General features: G+C 44.2%; 2 protein-coding genes across 3 annotated transcripts; both read right to left on the bottom strand.

The window, feature by feature from the left end:
• Positions 1 to 1,935: 1,935 nt before the first annotated feature.
• Positions 1,936 to 7,403, bottom strand: LOC9269609 (zinc finger BED domain-containing protein RICESLEEPER 2-like). 2 transcript variants are annotated; one of them, XM_015795527.3, is made up of 4 exons: positions 7,003 to 7,403; positions 5,809 to 6,115; positions 2,686 to 4,794; positions 1,936 to 2,263 (listed from the first exon to the last, which is right to left on the bottom strand). In XM_015795527.3, the coding sequence occupies exons 2-3, from the start codon at positions 6,107 to 6,109 to the stop codon at positions 2,690 to 2,692; spliced, it is 2,406 nt and encodes an 801-aa protein (XP_015651013.1). In that variant the 5' UTR covers positions 6,110 to 6,115; positions 7,003 to 7,403; the 3' UTR covers positions 1,936 to 2,263; positions 2,686 to 2,689. The 2 variants fall into 2 exon arrangements, with proteins under 2 accessions (XP_015651013.1, XP_015651014.1); XM_015795528.3 differs by having other exon boundaries at positions 2,686 to 4,755; positions 7,003 to 7,272.
• Positions 7,404 to 8,101: 698 nt separating this feature from the next.
• LOC107276542 (increased rDNA silencing protein 4) lies at positions 8,102 to 10,599 on the bottom strand. The gene is made up of 5 exons (XM_015793421.3): positions 10,148 to 10,599; positions 9,970 to 10,065; positions 9,827 to 9,875; positions 9,574 to 9,705; positions 8,102 to 8,458 (listed from the first exon to the last, which is right to left on the bottom strand). Exons 1-4 carry the CDS (start codon positions 10,544 to 10,546, stop codon positions 9,611 to 9,613), a joined length of 639 nt encoding a protein of 212 aa, XP_015648907.1. The 5' UTR covers positions 10,547 to 10,599; the 3' UTR covers positions 8,102 to 8,458; positions 9,574 to 9,610.
• Between the last annotated feature and the right edge of the window lie 136 nt (positions 10,600 to 10,735).

Genomic DNA, 10,735 nt, shown 5'->3' with positions numbered 1-10,735 from the left:
TATATTTGTGGAAAAAAAATTATATTTGAGATGGAGGCAGTAACTTAAGTCGGTAGTCAATGGTCATAATAGTACGTACGTACTCCTTTTGGCATCTTGCGATCCATCTTCTGCAATCGTCCGTGCGTGCGTGAGCGTCGTCTTGGCCCGCCGCGCCGCGCGGAGACGGCACCCGTACGACCACGAGACGCGGGTTACTCTGCCGAAAAGCAGAGCATTTGTGTGAGCGACGAGAGCGACAGTTCATAACCGACAGGCTTGCCGCCACCGAGAGCATGGTTAATAGTATAGTCAACTATTAGCTTTAAATTATTTATAACCAATGTAATAGGTAATTCTTATAATAGTTGTTTACTATACTATTAAATACCTAGTCCCACCTCTCATACACACATTACGTCTTGGAGTCCATGCTGCAGCTGATTACAGCTGCTCTTCTCTCTTTTCTTTTATCTTTTTAAAATATATTTATAGCTGGCTTACATTATACTATTGTACCTGCTCTAACCGACAGGCTCGGCCGCCACCGAGAGCGACAGCCCATAGCCGACAGGTCCCATGATCGAGTCCATGACAGACAACCGAGAGCGACAGGTCCGCTGCATGACAACCGCCAGCGCCCATCGGACAGCGGCTCGATCGATCCGGCGTGCGTAGCGGCCACGCGCCCCTTTTCACCCTAGAAAATCTATATAAGTGCGGGGCTCTCTCCGTTCAGCTTAAGCGCAAACTCGATCGCACGCCTACTCCCTACTACGCCTCTCCCTCTTTGTTCCTTCTCCCTTCTTGTGACCTGTGTGAAAAAAAAAAAAAAACAAGAAGAGAATTTCTGAGACTGACCTCACCGGAAATGCGCGCCTCAGTCGTCGGCGCCGTCTGCGTGGTCTCCGCGGCAATCGCCGCCGCGCCGGAGCTTCCGCAAGATCCGTCGTCGTGCCAGGCGTGCGCAATCATGGCCTTGTGCGCGGCGTTCCACGGCGGCGTGGCTCTGCTCATCCACCTCCTCCGGCGAGGCCCGAGGGGCACCCGCACCTCCGGCGCTACTGCGGCGGCCGTGGCATCACCGCCGGCGGCGAGCAGCTAGTCACCTCGTTCGTGACTAGGCTTAAGTAGGACTTGGCTCCCCTGCATCCGAATGACCAATCCATGGGGGTAAATTTTGCTTTTTTTTTTTTTTTTTTGCCTCCATGAATTCTTCTTAGGTTGTTGGGGTGCAGAGGAGCCAAGGCCCACTTAGGCAGACGCTACTCCATCGGTGTTTGGGATCAAATCTAACAAGTGGTGTTCTTTCGAATTGTCTGTCTAACTGACGTTGCTTCTAGTACTTGATCTTGATGGCAGTAAGACGGATGATTTCGAGATAATTCCACTAGCTGGATTGATTCCAAACACAGACGGAGCACTGTTTGCCCAAGTGTGCTCACTCTTATAATCTTGTTTTGCCCTAATTGTTTGGGTTCTTTTTTTTTCCCTTTTCCTTGAGTCACTCTGCTTTGTCCATTGTCTGGTCAGATCCATATGTTCTTTTATACCATATTCTTCTGTTTTGTTCTCCTGTGAGAGGAAAACACTGGCATAAACATAAGTGAGATGGCCAACGAGAAAACAGCATCCCGTTTCCGTTAACAACAAAACCGACCATGCATGCTGGCAAGTGAAGACATAGCAGATTGCAAACAGGGGCACCCAGATCCAGCACTATTACAATTATTACCATTTTCCACCTTTGGACCTGACATTCCAATTGCATCAGGTAAAGAAAAAATAACAATCGGAAAAAGGAACCATGACTATAGTGTCTTTTTTGAGGTAGAATTGCACCCAATTATATGTAAATTTTAGCATGGCAAAAAGGTTCTATCTGTCGTCGACACTTACACATCAGCCCCAAGGTAAATGCAGTAAAACCCATCATAGCAAATTCAGAAACCGCAATAGTAACTCAATGGCACTACCATTCACATCTGTGTTATAATCCTAAAAATGCCGATACAATAAATAACATTGTACGATACATCAGAACACCCAGAGGTGTACATTTTGTACATTCCATGACAAACGGGTGAACGACTAGTTCTATACACATTTGGAGAAGAATTGCAGAAATATTAAGACATACTATCATCTGCTAGATGTCTAATACAGTAAGCCGAATGAGCAGTAAACTCTTTCCAACAGTGTCCTAGATTCCTAGGTTAGAAGTACCATGAGTATGTACTTTGTGAAAATCTTCAGCAGCAAGATGTCTTGTACAGCATGCAGCCTGCAAAATTGTTGACAGGAACGTCTAATGTTAGAACATTACAGAGATAAAAAGAGAGCAATTCGATGAGCTGAGCAGTATTTGAATATAGCAGAATGATTTTATTCGATCCAACCTAGAAGCAAAGTCATGATCCAAGCATGTCTACATACAACATAAGCTAACAGTATGCCTCACATCCATCAGATTACAACCTATCTATCTACCACTACATTGGTTTGAACTTTGAAGTACCTACCTACTACGAGATGATGCTGTGACAAACTTTAATTTTGCATTCCTAAAAGATGTTTGTCGAATTCTTTCTCGAGAAGTAAGAAGCAAAAGTAAAGTACGAACCATGAAGCAAGCACATGCTTATTTAAACGAACTCACATAAGTAGCTAAGGAAAACAAACAGAACTCAGGACTGCAGAATTTACCATTCTATCTAATCCAATCCTGGGTACACACAAGCGCCTCAATTGTCTTGATGTTCAAAGTGCTCCATTGCTTATGAATTACTGGACCCTCACTGCTGAAGGCGGCCTTGCAATGAAGAGCAGATGATGGCATTGCCAAGACATCCTGTGCCATAACTGAAAGAGTTGGATACTTTGTAGAATGAATCATCCACCAGTTCAGAATATCAAAATCATCTTTCCTTGGAACAAGGCCATCCTCGAGATAATTGTCAAGCTCTGACAACCGTTGGCTCCTTGATTGTGCACTAAGATGCTGATCCCAATCCTCCAATGAATCACTGTCAAATCCATCCATTTCAACATCACGAGCTTCATTGTTTGACGTGTGAACACCTTTATCCACAGGGCCGCAATATTCATGAAACAGCTCCCTGATTATTTCACGTACAGCAGCTACATACTTTGCTGCTTCAGCACCGAAAGCTCGTTTAAGACGGAACTCAATAAAAGTAATTTTGAATCTGGGATCAAGAACTATAGGTATTGACAGCCATAGGTATGAATTTTCCCAATATTCATGGAATGCTTCCTGCATCTCCCTCACCATGCTAGCAACTTCAGTGTGATCAGTAGATGCTTCTTCTTGCAAAGTTGTTCTAACTTTCCATAATTCATTGAAGTACACATTTGCTGTTGGGCAAACAGGACCAGAGATTACTTCAATAGCACGATAAAAAGCCCTCAGAATCTTGCAGATAGACTCAACGACCTTATAGTCTTCTGCAGGTAACAACTCTTCAGATGGAAATGCCTTCTTGCAATGCAGAACAACTTCAAGCCTGAAGTAAATTTTGTGCCACCATTTTGCGTCTTCCTGGGGACACTTCAAACCCATGTTTGTAACAGCTTCAAAAAGTTGCTGTTGAGTTAACGATGAGTACGCATGTGCCAGCATAAATCTTTCTAGTATATTATCAACAAGGTGAAGCATTGATTGCCCTTTTGAAACAATGTTGTTAAGCACGTCATCCACACAGGCAATATTGTATAGCTCACCTCTAATAGGAAGACTATTTTTTTGTATGAGCATGTCCTTAAGCTTTGTGGTACCTTCATGGTTTCTAATTTCACTGACGGATATCAAGCTAAAAAGCTTATTATCAAGATTCCAATCACTTATAGCTTCTGCTATGACATTATATGGCCCACTTTCAGAGTCTAATACACAAGCCTCCTTATAAAGTATCATTCTTTCCAAATCAGTAGGCAACGACCAAAACACACCAAACTTGATTATTTTCCTTTGAAGCCTCCATTCTGCATCAATAAAGTGCGCTGTCAAACAGATGTACTTCACAGTGGGCTCAGCTCCATGAGGAGCCCAAATGCTTGCTGATAAGGAAATCCGTCGGGATGAAAGTGCAGCAATTTTCTCCTTAAGGTCAGCCTTTTCTTTCTGATATAAAAGAGTTGAATACTCTTCCACATCAATGCTTGATGCCATGTTAAACAACGGGTTGAGGCTTTTTGCAAATCTTTTCATTTCTTCATGTTCCACGATTGACAAGGGATATCCATGCAAAACTATCATTCTAATTAGCTCTTGATAAGATGTTTCCTGATCAAATTTACTGGTGCTTACATCTGGAGCAGCATGAGTAGATGAGGTATTTTGTTCTTTGGTCATGTTGTCTCGTGCTGGCAAAGCTAGAATGTGCTGGCTCTGGGGAGTTTTGTCAACTGAGCTATTAACCTTGAGAAGTTTGCTAGCATACTCTGCAATCTGAACTTTACCGTTTGTCAAGGCAGGTGAAAGCTCATCCTGAACCCCAGATTTAAAACTTGGTGCACTGGAGGGAGAAAACGGACTCTTATGATTTATTCCAGTTTCTCCTCGTGCCGGACAAGTCTGAGTATGCCGGTTCAAATGGCTTCTACCTTTATCTGCACTAAGTCGCTTGTGGCAATGGAGACATTCAGCACCCTGGATTCTCCCCTCAACATATACAGGCGTAAACTCCTCCCACACCTTTGATCTGAACCTGCTGTTGTCACTGTGACTTGCCAATTTTATATCATCAAGTGAATCTGGATGAATTTGATCCACCGGATTAATATCATTCATCACTATTATGTATAAAGCATGGATAGTTTAGTCAGAATACACATAAAGATGAAAGATATGCAACTTGGCCGAAAAAAAAAAAAACAAAAGGATGCTTCCACCATAATTACAGCCACAGACAGATAAAATAATATACAGCAGAGAAGTTTAAAAATTCCCATGGCATTGACAGAAGAAGAAAAATACTAGAAATTCCCACAGGGGGAACATCTAATCCTAAAATAAACCAAGTAACTTGCAGCTTTTCAACCACCTTGGTAGCAGCCATTCTACTCTTGCTAAACTAAATGGGCAATCGTATCACTCATCTTGCCAGAAAAAGAGTTATTCTATGAGCAATGCAGACCAGCAGGGTGACGGAGATGAAAAAAATTTAAGGTTTTGAGGTAAATTAGTAAATTATTTGTAACTTATAGCTTACTCTGATGCTCTTAGTATTGTGACGGTATAGTTTAGATTTAAAATTTTTAACACACTATTTTTTGCAAACAATGCTCCTGGCCAGGGTTGCTGGTAACCACCAGTTACCAGCAGTTTCCAGTAAGGACCTGAACCCTGATTAACATATCTATATAATTCCTTATGTGATCTTCTTAATCATGGAAAATCATCAGCTAAAGCCTAGCCCATTCTGTCAGCTCCTCTGATAGGGGATCAAAATATTAATAAAATATTGTCATTGTTTTAAGAAATAACAAAATATATACCACCTAAGTGGGAATGCCCTATAATTCCTATCATTGATTTAACCAACAAGCTAATATACAGCACCTAAAAGGCAATGCCCTCAACTATTGTCATTGTTAAAATGTCCCTAATCATTATCATCATTGCCTAAAGTAGGTTAAAGTTTGAATGCTTTATACAAGGGTACCATAATAAGTTGATGATCATCCAAAACTCTCTCAACGACTATAAAACAGTACAAAATTTACACACTGTCAAATCAACTAATACACCGATGCAGATGCCAATTAAACTGAAGATGATCCCCAAGGGAAACAAAGCAAGCATACCATATGGGAAACCAGTATCATGTAACTGAGCCAGATCCAAGTCCTCTTTCGCCCGGCAAATTTTCTGATGCCGCCACAAATGACTCGTTCCATTGGAATGTCCATCAGAACCTTTGCAACTCATCAGAATATGGCAGTAGCGGCATTCCGCGCTTTGAACCACTCCGTTTACATAGATAGGCTTGTACTCATCCCACACCTTGGACCTTTTCTTAGTTCTCGCTCTGAAGGCAACGTGAGCTTCATCTGACGCCACCCCTGACGGCAACTCGTCACTGTCATGATCATCCATGGGATCCATAACTGCCTACAAAGATACACCACAATCATATTATTTTTACAGTATGTGGTTAAACAAAACACAGGAAAAGTACAACAAAGCTAAGATAAGATCATACGTAAATGATTATGAAGCATGCAGCAAGCTTAACACAACAGGCAACCTCAACTACAGTCTACAGAGAGAAGTCCCAACAAGAGATGATACGACTACGATTTTGTGCAAATTAGCAGTGCTTGCGAGCTTCAACCACAATTTACAGGGGCAAGGCCACACGGGAGTTCAACTGAACATCTGGACCCCAAATTTTTTTCGGAAACAAACTGCTCTTAGGCCAGTCACAATGGCTAGTGTCATTGCACGGCTACCCAAAATATTATACCATCTTCTCTCAAATGAAATCTTTTATGAAACAATCCCCACAGTGGAGGGGTTTCACTTTGACGTTTCCAAGACTAAGCAAAGCATTTAATTGATACAAGTTGCTGGGATCATTTGTACCCAAAATCCGGCGCGGCGCGGGAGAATGCGGAGGTCGCACGGCGGAGGCGGACGCAAGAGATCCGGTGAATGAAACGAATCGGCCTCAACGGGGGTTTCACTCTGTTACCGAGGACTTGGAAACGACGCTGACGAGTTTCACCAGGATGAAACTCTTTCCTTCTCTCTCATCCCCATTTCATGCAAATAATCATTTTTTATTCAGTCTTACCCCTATTAAATGTGCATGACACACCAGTGAAACCCCCATTGTGACTGGCCTTAGTTCTGCACCGCTCATCAACGAATTGGAGCGGAAGAGATGAATCCAAATCCTGACAGATCTACAGTCTACGCCACACAGGCACACACCGCTCGCGAAGCGCTGTGGAGGAGTAGGAGGATGGAGGAGCTACGAGAGAAAGAGCGAATACCTCCAATTCGAGCCGAACCGAGACGGAGGCCGGTGGAGCGAGGCCGGCCGCGTCGTCGGGGCCCCTCCCTCCTTCCACCTACCTGCTCGCCGGCCGCGCGTGGTCGGTCCGGCAAGTAAAGGAAGGCCGGTCCAACGCCGCGCACACAAAGCTCTTCGCCGGCGGGCGGGGTGGCGCTTGCGAGGCGGCGAGGCGGCGGGGAGATGGCCGGCGGCGCGTCCGCCGGAAGCAGAGGAGAGAGAGGGGGATGGAGACTGGAGAGAAGCGGAGGCGGGTTGAGATCCTCTCCAGTGCTTAGCTTCACTGCAAATTGAGCGGTCGCGCTCATCACCGTTGGATTGAAAATGAACGGTGCAGATCGCCCAAGATCACTTTGCCGAGCTGCTGTAGCAGTAATTAGGAAAACGCCTGTTAGCCAAAGTCTCTTAACGGTTCATGAACTTGACGGATTTCGATCAATCTAGAGCTGTGGGTCAAAATGCGCGTCTCGTTCAAAATTTGTCGAAATTCATTCGAAATTATGTGTTAAAATTAGTTCGAAATTAGTGGAAAAAAAAAACAAATCTCACTAGGCAATTGGGATTGTAAAGCCGGGTCTCAACCATTCAAATTTCAATTCCTTTTTTCTCTAGGAAATTAAATTTCATTCCCTTTTTTTTGCGAGGAATTCAACAATTCGGAGGCCGAGTTATACAAAAAGGCTAATTACAGTATATTGAGATTGAAACAAACTAGGACAGATATTGAGAAGTATCCATTGTCATGGATTAATAAGGATCTAACCGCATTATGTTTTGTTCATGGTAATTTGTTATACTCCACTATAGCATAAACTGAAGCTCCAAAAACCTGCTTGAGCATTCCACTTCAGTCAACTTGCATACATAGCTCATTTCTGCACAACAGATCAGCAGCAGTTCTAAAACGTATGGAGTGACTGAACCCAGACACCATTGATTGGAGACAATAAACCAGTCCCGAGTACCGACTGATGTAAGATGAAATTTAAAAATGCTAAGAACAATTTTGCGGAAATCAACTAGAACATGCAAACTGAAATTATCGAGAGTAACCATGAAAACATTATGGAGAGAAGTCATAATGAAGGGCTGGCTTTTTTATTGCAGTGAACCGTTACTTTTCAAGACATGATAATTGCAAACTGTTTTGCAAACTGTTTTCTTTGCTTCACAGGGCTAGAATAAACTGTATCACCTTCGGAATGTTCTTATACCCTTACAACTATACCAAAAGAGAGTGACAATATTAACACAGGCTGCGGAGTGAATGCAATTAGACAGAAATATGTGCGTACGATTGCTCGATGTCTCGATGTATCTGAGAACGAGACTGTAAAAGAACTATATCAGGTGCAAGTAACTCCTATCCACAACTGTTCAAGTTCCTTCCACTAAGCCCAAGAATTTGCTAGTCTAGTTGATGTAGTGATGGACACCTGGTACAGTAAACATAGATAATCAGCCAAGTAAAAGAAGCAAAGCACCGCAAGGCAGTCTGATGATGCATATACGTAGTGTAATAACAAGATGAAGCAATTGGTGAACATTGAACAATACATGAAAAAGAAACTTTGTTGGCACTACATGTGCTGCAAAGAATAAAATAGAGGAACCAGGGAAATATATTGCCTACTCTTTGCTAGCAATCAGTCCTTCTCGGTCAATAAATCTACGCCCACCAAAAGGAACTTCTATAACGATTTTTCATGAATCTGGGGTTAATGTTATAACACATGAATTCTAGATACTTCCATCCCTCCAGGCAATTTAATATTGAAGTACTACAGTAAGCACAATTAAAATCTTCGATAGTTCAAGACTCAGGATAATGCTTCAAGATCAGGACAACAAGTAGCTTAATACAGTTTGTCTACACTTTACAATGTCAGGCAAGTTCTCAGTCAATCGCCATCAGCAGTATGACAAATGCATCTGTTCAAAAACTGTCTTTCATGAAAAACTACTAGTTTATGAATTAATACCACAAGGCTTAAGGATAACTTTGTAAAGCATTTGGAAACCCATGATACCCACTTAAAATTCCAATTGGCATAAATAACCGAAATGCATAGCATCCACATTATTTTTAATGTGTAGAAGGATGAGTGATCATCACCTCAAGTTGAACAAATGCTTATTCACAAATGAGAAACAAAATTGCCCATGCTACACAGTGCAGTTAGAAGCCATTCTCAAACAAGAGTGGTACCCTATCAAATAACACCAAAACTGTTTTGCAGAAGTGATAATGTAGGCGTGTAGCATGGCATCAGGCATACATGGTGATGTCATGTTCCATGCATTGTAATTCCTACCACCAAAACTACAGAGTTTGGGAACTCATGTGTCCTACTTCCATCAAGCAGATAAACACAACAATGAAATGGCGAGACTATCCTAGAAGGGATGATTACACACAAGGTATGATCTATAGACAAAATCATCAGTGCCATGTATACAGCAGTACTCAACAGTCGTGCAGAAACATCAATGCACAAAAGATACAGAGTATCATAATCAATCCATGATTTCCATGTCCAGAAATGTTTACCTAGTCAGTGAACATAGGTCACAGCCAGAACTGCAAACTAAGCTGCCGTAGCTGGGATGTTGTAGCGGCTGCGCAGTCCATCAATAGCTCTGTCTGCCGACTTCGCCATCTCAGGGATAGTCACCTTGCACACTGACCATCACCGGAAAGTTAGAGCACAACACATGAACACAATGCTTAACTGACTTGAGCAACATGTGGATCTGAACTAAAAATCAAGCGAACATAGCAATGTATCTTCTCCACGCCGTACCACGAGATGTAGAAGCCTGCACCTCCGCCACAAACTTCTTGTACGAGGCCTGGGGTTCACAGGAAGCATCAGAAATTCAGAATATTAACCAAAGTGCGGTCAAATTGGATGCAAACCGTAGAGAACATAGTGATCTAGGGTACCTTCACTGCCTCAGCATGCTCGGAGATCTTGTCGGCCATCTTCCTGTGCTCCTTCTCCGCCTCATCCGCCAGCTGCAGGCAGCTCTGAGTCTGCATCTGAAGAGAGATCATACGCGAAATCACGACATCACTCGGTGCGATCGGCGATCATCGGAAGGGAGCGGAGAAGAAGGGTCACCTTGAAGCGCTTGGAGATGCGGGAGTGGGAGGCCTCGAGGTCGCGGGCGGAGTCGCCGTGGAGCGCGTCGAGCCGGCGCTTGAGGGAGTCGAGGTGGGACGCGGCGAGGATCCTCAGGTCCGCGACGGTGGAGACGGAGGCGGAAGCGGGGGAGGCGTAGGGGGAGATGGGGGAGGAGGCCGGGGCGGCGAGCGGTGACCTCGGCTTGGGCTTCACCACCGGCGAGGAGGGCGAGAGGAAGCTGAGGTCGTCGGCCGCGTCGCCGGATGCCGGCGAAGAGCCGCCGGAGAGGAGGGAGGCGGGGCTGGGCTTCGTCTTGGGCTTGGGCTTGGGCTTGGCCCTAGCCGTGGCCCTCGGCTTGGGCTTGGACGCCGCGGCGGTTGCTCTCGCCTTCCTCATCGCTGGCCGCCGCCGCCGCCTGCGCGCGCCCTGTGCGAAAGGGCCAAAGGGGTAGAGAGAAGAGAAGAGGAGAGGGGGTGGTTTTGGGATTTGCTTTTTTCTTTTTTTGAATTTTGAATGAGAGGCGTATTGCGGCTCTGCGGGATGGAGACGGCTTTCTATAAAGGGAAACGTACACTTTCCGCTTTC

The sequence above is a fragment of the Oryza sativa genome, chromosome 8 (assembly GCF_034140825.1).
Source record: "Oryza sativa Japonica Group chromosome 8, ASM3414082v1".
NCBI classification, from domain to species: Eukaryota; Viridiplantae; Streptophyta; class Magnoliopsida; order Poales; family Poaceae; genus Oryza; species Oryza sativa.
This window is presented reverse-complemented; position numbering and strand designations above follow the sequence as displayed.

Bases quoted from the DNA above. Each gene is read 5' to 3' on its own strand.
- LOC9269609 (XM_015795527.3), bottom strand. From the start codon at position 6,109: ATGGATCCCATGGATGATCATGACAGTGACGAGTTGCCGTCAGGGGTG. The intron at 4,795-5,808 runs GTATGCTTGCTT...TATACATAATAG, and splicing joins TGATACTGGTTTCCCATATG to TGATGAATGATATTAATCCG.
- LOC107276542 (XM_015793421.3), bottom strand. From the start codon at position 10,546: ATGAGGAAGGCGAGAGCAACCGCCGCGGCGTCCAAGCCCAAGCCGAGG. The intron at 10,066-10,147 runs GTGACCCTTCTT...ATCTCTCTTCAG, and splicing joins GCATCTCCAAGCGCTTCAAG to ATGCAGACTCAGAGCTGCCT. The intron at 9,876-9,969 runs GTACCCTAGATC...TGTGAACCCCAG, and splicing joins AGCATGCTGAGGCAGTGAAG to GCCTCGTACAAGAAGTTTGT.